General features: G+C 40.6%; 1 protein-coding gene across 5 annotated transcripts in view; it reads left to right on the top strand.

The window, feature by feature from the left end:
- Positions 1–10,572, top strand: part of LOC101477089 (protein NLRC3) — a 374,972-nt gene extending 364,400 nt beyond the window's left edge. Inside the window, exons 4-11 of one of the 5 annotated variants that reach the window (XM_076880857.1) lie at positions 571–687; positions 1,645–1,723; positions 2,637–2,862; positions 2,999–4,796; positions 5,177–5,350; positions 6,879–7,052; positions 8,456–8,502; positions 8,664–10,572. In XM_076880857.1, coding sequence (XP_076736972.1) covers positions 571–687; positions 1,645–1,723; positions 2,637–2,862; positions 2,999–4,796; positions 5,177–5,350; positions 6,879–7,052; positions 8,456–8,502; positions 8,664–9,193 — 3,145 coding nt within the window. In that variant the 3' untranslated portion in view covers positions 9,194–10,572. The remainder of the gene's footprint in view (positions 1–570; positions 688–1,644; positions 1,724–2,636; positions 2,863–2,998; positions 4,797–5,176; positions 5,351–6,878; positions 7,053–8,455; positions 8,503–8,663) is intronic. The other 4 variants (XM_076880851.1, XM_076880855.1, XM_076880850.1 and 1 more) reach the window with 4 other exon arrangements.
- The last annotated feature ends 2,737 nt before the right edge of the window (positions 10,573–13,309 follow it).

Here is a 13,309-nt window from a genome sequence, read left to right as displayed (position 1 = left end):
CTGTCTCTAGCCTGAGTGGTGGAGCTATTTGCTAGAATTATATGCGCATTCCAATATTCCATAATCTCATCCTTTGTTATTCCAGTAGCCCACTTCCGATCAGTATTTCATGGTTCCTCAAGTTGTGATGCAGATGGATATCAGAGCAGATGTCCATAGCATGTGATCATCCCAAATTTTATGCAACAAAGCATCTTTTTACAAAGCACATACAAGCAGTTTACAACATAAACGCACAAAGCTAACTCAGTTTTTCACCAAAGTACTAGTCCTGATATCTATCAGCATGTCTGTAGAGGAAACGCTTATTTCTTAAATCCAGCTTCACAGACAGTGTTAGGGCTCCATGGTCTAAATTGGCCTTTATGTATGCAATGTTTCATGCCCAGTTTAATGCTGACATTTAGAAATATGAACAAAATGGAAAACTAAAGACAGGAAGAGAATGGCTGGATAATTTGGTTTGTTTGGGATTTTTTTTTACATTTATTTATAGATTTTATTAAACTATTTGGATTTTTAAATCAAGAAAATAAACTTAAAGTATTTTTTTTTCTTTTTTTCTATCAGGATCAATCTGATATCTGATCCCCATGAACCTGGCACCAGCTGTGTGTCCTTCAAGAGTGACCAATCAAAGGATTATATTCAAACATTTAAATCAGGCCTCTGTCCTCCTGCAGAGAGGTAATGTGTGTCTAAATGTTGTTGTGACTCAGTGTTTATGAATAAATCCTCCACCATGATCAATGTCAACTCAGCTCTTTTTCACACACATTTCTATTTTCATATGTGAAGCAGTGTGTGTTGGAGTGTTTCCACGAACACAGCAGTTAGAGTTTAAAGAATGGATGTGGGAGGAGGCGTTTCTTTAGTGAAGAAAAAATGTAGTTGTTGTAGTCCTCTATCATCCAGTTTCATTCTCATTGAGACGGGATTTACAGTTCTCTCGCAAATGGCATCAAAGCAAAACCTCCTCCATCCAAGCCTCACATAAAGAACAATGTCAAAACGGCTGAAATTTCAAAAATGGAGGGTATCTTTACACTGTCACCACATAATTATAACAAATTCTACAAAGATGAAAATTTTATAGTTTGTATTACTTTTGTATTACTCTGGATGTTGGTCCTGAGTTTTATTCCACCACCTAGCCGGGGTCTTTCTATGTGGAGTTTACATGTTCTCCCCATGTTTGGGTGAGTTCTCTCCGGGTACTTGCAGTTAGTGGTGTTAGGTAAGTTGGTCAATCTAAATTGCCCATAGGTCTGAATGTGAATGGTTGTCTGTGAAGGGTGTTAGCCCAGCAACAAATTGGCGACCTGTCGAGGGTGCAGCCTGCCTCTATGGTAGCTGAAAAAGGCTACAGTCCCACATGACCCCTAAGCAGAAGAAGATGGATGGATGGATAATCTGGACATTTGTACAGATGGCTCTCTATTTAAAACCCAGCAGTTCTTTGCTCCAACAATATAGATTCTGATATCTTGTGAGAACTGCCCTAGCATTAGCATAGACACACTTTAGAAATTATTGCTTTTTTGTTACTATTATTATTATTATTATTATTTATGTCAAGGACGAGCATCTTGAACTAATTGGTTATGTTTATTATTATTCTTCATCTTCATGATGCCTCCACAGAGTGGACCAGCAGAGCTCAGAGCTTCCCAGTGGTCAGGCTGCCCAGCAGCATCAAACACAGCTGGACTCCATATTTATGGTCTGTACATATACAACAACTATTTTTGTTGGATGAGGAGGCAGGGGTATTTGACAGACCTCTGCCTCCTCTAAACTGCATGACATAATTATATTTCATGCAAATACATGTCAAATGCTGGCTCTGTTTGTAGGGCCCAGTAAACTATTAGCTAAAAATTAGCTTCTTTCTAGCTAATTAGTAAGAATTATAGAAAAAAATATTTCTTGGTGTTTCATGAAATGTCTTCATCAAGTTTTTAAAAGAAGTCAAGGTTTGGATTTCATTAGGACTCTGGATATTACACATAATTGAATTGATTTCTATGAATTTAGCCTTTACTGTGAACAATTGGTTGTAAAATCAGAATCAGAATCAGAATACTTTATTGATCCCTGGGGGAAATTATTTTTTGTTACAGTGCTCCATTTTGCAACAGAGGTTGCAAAAATGTTCAAGCCAGTGGTTGCATCAGGGTGTAATTAACATGTGGCAGAGGTGAGATGTCACATAACCTTGACATTAGCTGAATATCATATCTTTCATTTAAGAGCTCATATTTCCTTATTATATCAACCAATTCACTCGCAAACTGCAGGTTTACTTTTGGTTCCTAAAGTTTCTAACAATAGAATGAGATGAATAATTCTGAAGATCGTCTCCTGTTAAATCAGAGACCAGTTTGGTTTCAATAGAAAGACACCTGTCTTTTAAGGCTTCCAACTTTCATTTGTCCTTGTAGTTACGGTCAGTGGTGAGCTTAAGCTGAGAAACTTGTGATGATGCTTCTCTTTTCTAAGCTTCTCTCTGCACTCTCATTTATACAAATACTTCGTGTCTCTGTTCCACCTCTTGTCACTTGCATTTTGCTCTGTTGTCTCTCAGTATCTATGGCCCACCTCCCCACCCTCATTCATGAAGTATTCCATTGCAGGTCTTGGAAGACAAAATGATCACTTTTGTAAAAGAAGAACTTAAAAAGATACAGAAGGTTCTGAATCCAGATTACGCAGAATGCTCACAGAGTCAAACGGAGAATAACCTGGCATTCAAGGGTGAGGAAGAATGCCATAAGGACAGTAGAGAATCATTAGTAAACATCATACTGAACTTCCTGAGGAGAATGAAGCAGGAGGAGTTGGCTGATGAAGTGCAGAGCAGTAAGAGGATTTCTCAAATGATTTAAGCTACTAGATAAACTGGGGTTCTAGTATTGATTCAATAAATACACATATATATTCAAAATATGTGCATATAATAATTCCTATTGATATTTTTGTCTATTGACTCATTTAGGAACTTTAATTAGGAATGCTGAGTGGACTAAGCATCAACTTAAATCTACTTTGAAGGAGAAGTTCCAGTGTGTGTTTGAGGGGATCGCTAAAGCAGGAAACCCAACCCTTCTGAATCAGATCTACACAGAGCTCTACATCACAGAGGGAGGGACTGCAGAGGTTAATAATGAACATGAGGTCAGACAGATTGAAACAGCATCTAAGAAGCTAGACAATCTGGAGTCTACAATCAGACATGAAGACATATTTAAAGGCTCACATGAAAAAGATGAACCAATCAGAACAGTGCTGACAAAGGGAGTGGCTGGCATTGGGAAAACAGTCTTAACACAGAAATACACCCTGGACTGGGCTGAAGACAAAGCCAACCAGGACATCCAGTTCATATTTCCATTCACTTTCAGAGAGCTGAATGTGCTGAAAGAGGAAAAGTTCAGCTTGGTGGGACTTGTTCATCACTTCTTTACTGAAACCAAAGAAGCAGGAATCTGCAGCTTTGAAGACTTCCAGGTTGTGTTCATCTTTGATGGTCTGGATGAGTGTCGACTTCCTCTGGACTTCCACAAAACTACAATCCTAACTGACCCTAGAAAGTCCACCTCAGTGGATGCGCTGCTGATAAATCTCATCAGGGGGAAACTGCTTCCCTCTGCTCGCCTCTGGATAACCACACGACCTGCAGCGGCCAATCAGATCCCTCCTGGATGTTTTGACATGGTGACAGAGGTCAGAGGATTCACTGACCCACAGAAGGAGCAGTACTTCAGGAAGAGATTTAGGGATAAAAAGCAAGCCCACAGAATCCTCTCCCACATCAAGACATCACGAAGCCTCCACATCATGTGCCACATCCCAGTCTTCTGCTGGATCACTGCTACAGTTCTGGAGGATATGCTAAAAACCAGAGAGGGAGGACAGCTGCCCAAGACCCTGACTGAGATGTACATCCACTTCCTGGTAGTTCAGGCCAAAGTGAAGAAGGTCAAGTATGACGGAGGAGCTGAGACAGATCCACACTGGAGTCCAGAGAGCAGGAAGATGATTGAGTCTCTGGGAAAACTGGCCTTTGATCAACTGCAGAAAGGAAACCTGATCTTCTATGAATCAGACCTGACAGAGTGTGGCATCGATATCAGAGCAGCCTCAGTGTACTCAGGAGTGTTCACACAGATCTTTAAAGAGGAGAGAGGACTGTACCAGGACAAGGTGTTCTGCTTCATCCATCTGAGTGTTCAGGAGTTTCTGGCTGCTCTTCATGTCCATCTGACCTTCAGCAACTCTGGACTCAATCTGCTGGAAGAACAAAAAACTTCCCAGAAATTTAAAACAATAGATCCTACATTCTTCTACCAGAGTGCTTTGAACAAAACCTTAGAGAGTCGAAATGGACACCTGGACTTGTTCCTCCGCTTCCTCCTTGGTCTTTCACTGCAGACCAATCAGGTTCTCCTACAAGGTCTGCTGACACAGACAAGAAGTAGCTCATTGACCAATCCCGAAACAGTTCAGTACATCAAGAAGAAGCTCAGTGAGAATCTGTCTGCAGAGAAAAGCATCAATCTGTTCCACTGTCTCAATGAACTGAATGATCTTTCTCTAGTGGAAGAGATCCAACAGTACACAAGTTCAGGAAGTCTGTCCACAAATGAACTGTCTCCTGCTCAGTGGTCAGCTCTTGCCTTCATCTTACTGTCATCAGAAAAAGATCTGGAAGTGTTTGACCTGAAGAATTACTCAGCTTCAGAGGAGGCTTTTCTGAGGCTGCTGCCAGTGGTCAAAAACTCAAATACAGCACTGTAAGTAAATTTGTGCTCATCCCTTCATTTTCAAAATACTTAACAGAGAATCCATCCATTTTCTCCTACTTATCGGGTCAGGAGGTGTAGAGTGGGTGGAAGTGCTGGAGCCTATCCAATCACCCTTAACGGTGGGAGTCAGGGTATACCTTGGGCTTTTCACCAATCTAATGCAGGATTAACAAAGAGAAACAGACAAGTATTCATACTCAATTACTGAATTAATCTTAAAGTGAAGTTGATTCTGTTCATATGGGCATAATAGTCTCACTGGGAGGGACGTTTTGTCATTCAAGTGACATCTTCAGTCTCAGATGACAACAATAGGTTTTAGGTAAACCATTGTGGATTTTTTTGTCAGAAATGTTATTGTGTTTCAGACTTGGTGGCTGTAACCTCTCAGAGAGAAGCTGTGAAGCTCTGACCTCTGTTCTCAGCTCACAGTCCTCTAATCTGAGAGAGCTGGATCTGAGTAACAACAACTTGCACGACTCAGGAGTGAAGATGCTCTCTACAGGACTGCAGAGTCTGTGTTGTACACTGGAAACTCTCAGGTAAGCAAACTTTTCCACTTTAATTCAAAAAGTCAGAATTTCTGGATAATTATTATTGCATATACAGCTGAACTTTAGAAAAATGTAAAATTACATTTTGACATGTTACATGCATGATGAGATTCTTATTTGCTATCTAAAAATGTTTGATGTGCAAATTCTGTTTTAGATTTGTTTGTATAAATTACTTAGGCAATGATCATTCAGAGATTGAGGGCCATTTGTGTTCAAAGCATTTTAGTTTCCTTTTATTGTTATGAACCTTAAAGTCAGGGCTGAGATAGGACTGTAGAAAAATAGGAGAAAGCAACATTTGGCATTTAACTAGATTGCCAAAAGAAAAAGTATATTGTATATACATCCACAGAGATGCTGAGACACATTTGTCAGTGATTTTTCCTGAGGTCACCTGGTATTTTGGGCTCTAAAACACAAGTAGAGTCTTGATTAGTGATCCAGCCAAAAGAGTTAACTTGTCAAACAGTAATTCTGCAAATGTACTACTTATAAAGTTAGGGAGACTAAAAAACTTGGATGAGTGACATCGACTGAAAATGCTATGTCCAGATACAAAAATCAACAAGACTGTGTCTACAAATTATGGAACAAATGAAGTTGGGAAGACTTTTTTTTTTTTTTAAATTCTAGTGAAAAACATTTCCAAGAATCTGCAGAAATCTCAGGTGGCACTGTCCTGATGTGGTTGTGGACCCATGCAGTAATTTTCAAGAAGAAATCAAGTCTGTTGTTAATACAGTGCCAACTCAGACCCAAAGATAACAAGCATCCAGTATTAAATTAGTTTAGTCTGTTTACCCTGCGCACAGACAATCTGAAGGAATCATTTGCTGAAAACCTGGACTGGAGTAGAAAGTTTACTAGAAAATGTGAGTGCATCTTAATCGACAATCTCTACTACGGCCAACACTAAAAACCAATCAACAGATCTACACCATATCAACAGTGATCCTTGAAATTTTTGGCTACAAGACAAACATCCACAAGGAGAATTACCCTCCATGAAGAGGTATAGAGGCCAAGATGAACCATAAAGGAAAGTTTGTCAACTATCAGAACTGCAGCAAAGACATCCCTGAAATACAAAGCAATAAGGCCTTACCTGATGATTAGCTAACTGCCTAAAGAAGCATATCAGAGAATATACATACAGAATATATGTGTAGGTGTTCCTAATATTAGGCCAGATTGATCTATGAACTGCACTCATTAGTTAAAGGCATCTGTATTGTTATTGGTATGATTTTTTTAGAAAAAAACAAGCCCTTTGTTTCCTTGATATCAATTTGATACAGAAATGTACAGTTATGCACGAACTACATATAGTTCCTAGAGTTTTCAAAAGTAGATGTGGATTATTTAAAAAAAAAAGAGAGAGAGAGACAACAAATATTATAGTTGTAGTTGTCTCACTATAAATAAAGAAAAAGACAACTGAAGAAAATGAGAAAAAAAATGAAGTACATAAGAGAGCTGTCTATTGATGAATTGTTGTTTGGTGTATTTTCAGTCTGTCAGGCTGTCTGATCACAGAGGAAGGCTGTACTTCTCTGGCTTTAGCTCTGAGTTCCAATCCCTCTCATCTGAAAGAGCTAGATCTGAGCTACAATCAACCTGGAGACTCAGGAATAAAACTGCTGTCGGCAGGATTGATGGATCCATCCTGGGGACTAGACACTCTCAGGTATGAGGAGAATGTCTAATAGAAGAGGAGGAGCTGGGAACATTTCTTTCCATTTTTCCTATGCTCACAAAAGAAACATTAGTCCACTTTGTCAAGAAAATTGAGAGATACTTACAAATTGGGACACCAAGAACTTGCCCAGGAACAATAATTTTAACTGGCTATAGCTCTATGCTGCCCTCACTAAAGTTTGTTGCAGGCAATGTAATTTCAGCTATACAGCTAGCTTAACATTCTTTATTCCCAGCACTTCATCCTCCAAGAAACAGGCTGCTTGTTGTGTTTGGAAGGATTTAATGATGAAAATAAATTCTCTAATATTGCTCCAATGAAAGATACATGACCACAAATTAAACATCTGCTGAAAAAAATACAAGCATCTACCTGCCTCCATGTGATTTAACTCAAAATAGTGTCAAAACTTACTAATACACATTAAATGTATAGGAACTTACGGATGAAGCCGATATTGTGGACTTTAACAGCAGGATTGCAGAGATTGCCATCAGATTACAAATGTTTTTACTGTAGCAGCTAAAGAGCACACTACTTCCTGTAGACCACTTCCTCTACAAAAAAGACATTCTGCTTAGTTACCACTAGGTGGTAGTAACACTTCTTAAATAACTATAATATGTCTGTTCCATGACACTCCCTGCCTGGCATATTAACCCTTTAAGGCCGGTCATAAATTGTCCAAAATGTCTTAGCATACTGAAGCATAAAGTGCTAATTTTGGCGATACCAAGAGCTTGAGCCCAATCCTGAAATACAACCTCACACAAATTCCCTAATGCTTCCATCTTTATTTTAAGCTTCTTCTTTTTTTTTCCTGGACTTTTTGAACATTCTATAAAGATACCACATTTACAATGATACTAGGTTTTTCAGCTATTCTAACATGCATGCTTCCCTTAGGTACTTTATTTTAAACACCTGTGGCAATGAATGTTATTGGAACACCTGAATTCGATGATTTAGATGGGTGAATTCCATGGGTTTATACTGAATATAAAGTATGGAGTATTATGTTGAGAAACTGATATTATAAGATAACTCTGTAATGTGATCTACGAAAATATGAATCAGTTGATTTTAAAGGAACCTCTCTCACAGAGCTCTGCAAAAGTTTCCCGGAAGGACCAGTAAGTCCCACATTTATCTAAAAAGTGATGCTCATGCGCAATGTAGATTATTCCTTGCTGACTGAAGGAGTAACTTTCTGTAGGTAATCAGTAAAGTGAGACAAAGGATTATGATGTATGTATGATGTAAAAATGTTGTACTGTTCCTTTTGTTAGTGTGTAATAGTATGTGTATGAGAGCCATGTAATAGCCATGTGTGCATGCTAAGACTGTGCTGGTCTGACACCCCCCCCCCCCCCCCCCCCTCCTCCTTTCAGGGTGGAGCCTGCTGGAGTCCAATGGCTGACACCAGGTCTGAGGAAGTGTAAGTGTGTTTTTAATGGGATTCATGAAAACAAAGCAGCACACATTCAACCATCTTCATCATTCACATCTCTGATGTCAGGAGTCATCATCAAAGTGTCAATCAATGAACAGATGATGGATCAATAACTGCAGCTGGATTGTGTTTGTTCTCTCCATCAGATTCCTGTCAACTCACAATCGACACAGACACAGTTCACACAAAGCTCCAACTGTCTGACAACAACAGGAAGATGACACATGTGGAGGAGGTTCAATCATATCCTGATCATCCAGACAGATTTGATCGACTTACTCAGCTGCTGTGTAGAAATGGTCTGACTGGTCGCTGTTACTGGGAGGTCGAGTGGAAAGGAACGGTTCTCATATCAGTCACTTACAGAAGAGTCAGAAGGAAAGGAAACAGTAAAGCGTGTATCTTTGGATGGAATGATCAGTCCTGGTGTCTGTACTGCACTAATGATGGTCCTGATTCTGTCAGGCACAACAACAAAGGAATATCCATCAACTCCTCCTCCTCTGTCTCTAACAGAGTAGCAGTGTATGTGGACTGTCCTGCTGGCACTCTGTCCTTCTACAGAGTCTCCTCTGACACTCTGATCCATCTGCACACCCTGAAAACCACATTCACTGAAACTCTTTATCCTGGATTTAACCTCTGGTTTCCTGGTGCCTCAGTGAGTCTGTGCTGAATTGAATGTAAAGAGTGTCCTCCTGTTAGATAAACACTCTGACTGTACATGTCTCTCTTTCACTCAGAAACACGTTTTCAGATTCATGGATTCAATCAGTTGATGTTTTAAACCGTTCTTGTAAACTTCTTCCTCTTCAGTCCTTTAAAGATGGAAGCTCCCGTTATTCCAGGCTCCACATGCTGTTTTTTCTGTCTTTTTCCACTCAAAGCTTCACAGTGAGTATCAGTACGTTGTGTTTCTCTGAAGCTCAGTTCACAACCAGCTCCTCTGCATTTTCAACAAGTCTGAGCTCATTAAAATGAATCCAAAGGTTTGATTTCTCTTTCTTAATGGGATTTTTCCAAACTCTTGTTGGGATGGAATTATTTGAAGTGCCGCAATTCCATGATTTGAATTAACTAAAATGCCATATAACTGTATAGTGTAGTATTAAGTAGACACGGCCCTGGGAAATAAAGGCATTAGACTACGTGTCCTTGGGGGTTAGAATGCTGTAGACTCTTGCCCACGCTTGCCTGGGAAAAGCAGATAACAGGGGACCATCTTCTAGTGGAAAGTTACTGAAACACTGTTGTTTAGGCTAGAATGAGAGAGCTGGTAATATAACCGTTAGGGGCACACCACCCTTTTGAGATCCGCGGCAATGTGTCATGGAGGATGCATCTTCCTTCTAGAAGTAATTGTGTAAGAGAATAAAATGTGAAATGGTCTACTGAGTAGTGTTTTGTCTTCCATTGGATGCCTATGAGGAATCAAAAAGTGTTGAAGTGTTGATATTTAACACTCTCCACGTGCTCTTACTGTTTCACTCATCATTGGAAGCTCATTATTTGAAAATGTTTCAGCCAGCTGAAAATATTGGATTGTACTGAGGGATCATAATGCATGTGGCTTATCTAATAAATATTAAAGGCTACATTACCATTTAAAACTGAACACTTGGGAGTGTTTCCTGAAAACCCTCTCTTGTCTGATCATTTCCTGATAACATTTCAATTTACAATAATTGACACAGCAGCGGGGAGTAGACTCCATCACAGTAGATGTTGGGTCTGCGCTTGCAGGTGTTAAATTATAATATTATTTTATGCCATGTTATACCCCTAATTAAAGATTGTGAATTATTATGTAGTCTTAGTTTGCATTATTCTCCTGAATTAGAAGAAGCTGATAACTATTGCATTAGTTAAACTGATTTGCATTACATTAGACTGCTGATTTATTGTGGATGAATGATATTGTTTTATGATGTTATAAGAAATACTGGTTGCAGAAAGTCATCGCCTTATTTGTCTGATTAGAAGAGAACGGAACATGCTGGAGTTTTCTGCCCCATCTCAGCAGGAGCAGATAAACGGGGAGCCAAGTTCGTAGCTTAGGCGCCGTGTGAGAGAAAAGCATGTGAATGTTTAGGCTTTTATGATAAGGTGGAGGCACCAGAGGCTATAAGAGTTTGATCAATGCTCCACCATTTTGAGATCTGAGGCTGTCTGCATACAGAGTCCATCTCCCACGCGTGTGACTATTAAAATCATCGTTTGACTTAACCCGGCCAGACCAGTGTTGTTATTGTGGTTTTTCCTCTTGTCTCCATCCCCAATTTTGAACTCGTAACACAGGCCACGCTGGTTCAGAGATTTTTCACCTGTCAACAAAGCAAGACAAACAGCTAAACCGGTTTTTAACTTGTGGCGCAAGGGAAGCCAATCGGAACCAGGCTCTTGGAGCTAAACGCTCCACCTGTTTTCAGCCAACTCCGACCCCGGCCTCCGTTCACAGTCCTTCTTTTGAATGCAGTTACAGTTTACACAAGCACCACCCACTGTAAAACCCATATGGTCATAAAAGGTTAAAGCACTGTGTGTGTGGGTGTGTGTCTCTGTATATGTGACTTCTTGCCACACAATACATGCTTACAACTGTTTAACCACATTTCTTAGTTATCCAAAGGTAATCTCCCCACACCCGTATGTGGCTTAACCTCTTTAATGGCTCACCATACACAAGCATCGGTGAGCCCCTAAATGCCCGGGAGTAGGGATGGGTACCGGTGTCCGGTGCCATCATGGCACCGGTTCTGACATAAACGGTAGTAACCAGACCGAAAAGCAGCGCACATTTCGGTGCTTTATTTCGGTGCTTTTTTTTTTCCTGAGCTGTGATATACTTTAGATTCTAGCCAATCATTTCACGTTTCCGAGGATAGTAGGCGGGTCCAGGTTCCAACTTCTGCAATCTGGTAGAAGGTTCCGCATCTTCCGGGCAAGGACAGAGAGACTCAAGAGGAGCTTCTATCCCCAAGCCATCCGGGCCCTAAACACACACACCCGCCCTCTCACATCATCTATAATTGACTGAGACAGGACTCTCTTCCAGACACTCTAAACCAAGGCACAATGTACATTTCAAATTCCTTTAATTTTAAATATGTTTATATTGTCTATCCTGTAAAATAGTCAGATGTCTATTCATATTAATGTACAGAATTCACCTGCTTGCTGCTACTACTGCACATTCACCCAGTGTATATACTATATATATATATATATAATGTTCTTCCTCTACACCCCCCCCCCCCCCCCCCCCCCCCCCAAAATTTTTGCACATGTCGAGGAGCGTGTCAGGCTACATTTCACTGTGTGTTATACTTGTATAACTATGCATGTGACAAATAAAGAACCTTGAACCTGAACCTTGAACCAGGTACGTAGAGCTACAGATTAAAAATGCCCAAGGCGAAGCGGTCAAAAGTCTGGCTGTACTTCACAGCAAAAGATGCAAACTCAGCAGCCTGCAACAAGTGCTTTAAGCTGATACTGTGATACTGTCAAAGGAGGTAACACCTCAAATCCGATGAAACACCTGGCGACGCATAGCGTCTTTTTTGGGGGGGTTTTAAAGCCGAGAAATGCGCCGTATTTGATAGCTTGCTGCGAGACCTCACACCGAGCACATCTACTGCGGGTGGGTTGCCTGTTATCGGGCCCGGAGCATCCCCCAAAAACCCAAAGAGGAGAGTCCTGGCCCCTAGCCCTGCCAGTGTAGCAGAAATGATGAGGATGATGATGGCAGTAGCAGCCGTTCTTCTCTGCGTGAGTAGCTTAATGTTGTTCGTGTGTAATTTACGTTGAGTAGGCTAACCACGTTATTACATTAATGCATGTAAGGTGAACTAGCAAACACCATCATAGCTACATGCGGCTGTCTTCTTGTTTGATGGCAGATACTCCCTTCACCCTGGCCAAAAAGGCTAAAATGACCAAAGAAAAAGTGGAAAACAGCTGAACATGAGAGGTTTTTGGACAAAGTTTGTGTTTTTTTCCAATGTTTAAGCACTGCTTCCAGCCAAGAGTGATCCCATATATGCCCCATAGCTGCAGAAAAGGCTAACATTGTTATCTTTTTACAAAAAACCAGCTGAACATGGGAGGTTTGTGGACCAATTTTGTGTTCTCCATTCTTTAAGCACCAGTTTGAGCACCATTTAAGCACCAGCACCGTTTCAAAAGTACCGGTTTGGCACCGGTATCAGATAAAACCCAAACGATACCCATCCCTACCCGGGAGTGAAGATCCTTTGCCAGATAAGGAAACCAGAAACTAATTCAATTCAATTCAATTCATTTTTATTTATATAGCGCCAAATCACAACAAAAGTCGCCTCAAGGCGCTTCATATATACAGAGAAAAACCCAACAATCATATGACCCCCTATGAGCAAGCACTTTGGCGACAGTGGGAAGGAAAAACTCCCTTTTAACAGGAAGAAACCTTCGGCAGAACCAGGCTCAGGGAGGGGCGGGGCCATCTGCTGTGACCGGTTGGGGTGAGAGAAGGAAGACAGGATAAAGACATGCTGTGGAAGAGAGACAGAGGTTAATAACAGATATGATTCAATGCAGAGAGGTCTATTAATACATAGTGAGTGAGAAAGGTGACTGGAAAGGAAAAACTCAATGCATCATGGGAATCCCCCGGCAGCCTACGTCTATTGCAGCATAACTAAGGGAGGATTCAGGGTCACCTGGTCCAGCCCTAACTATATGCTTTAGCAAAAAGGAAAGTTTGAAGCCTAATCTTGAAAGTAGAGATAGTGTCTGTCTCCCGAATCCA

Source organism: Maylandia zebra, unplaced genomic scaffold, assembly GCF_041146795.1.
Source record: "Maylandia zebra isolate NMK-2024a unplaced genomic scaffold, Mzebra_GT3a scaffold01, whole genome shotgun sequence".
NCBI lineage: Eukaryota > Metazoa > Chordata > Actinopteri > Cichliformes > Cichlidae > Maylandia > Maylandia zebra.
Note: the sequence above shows the minus strand (reverse complement) of the source record. Positions and strands in the feature narration are given on the sequence as shown.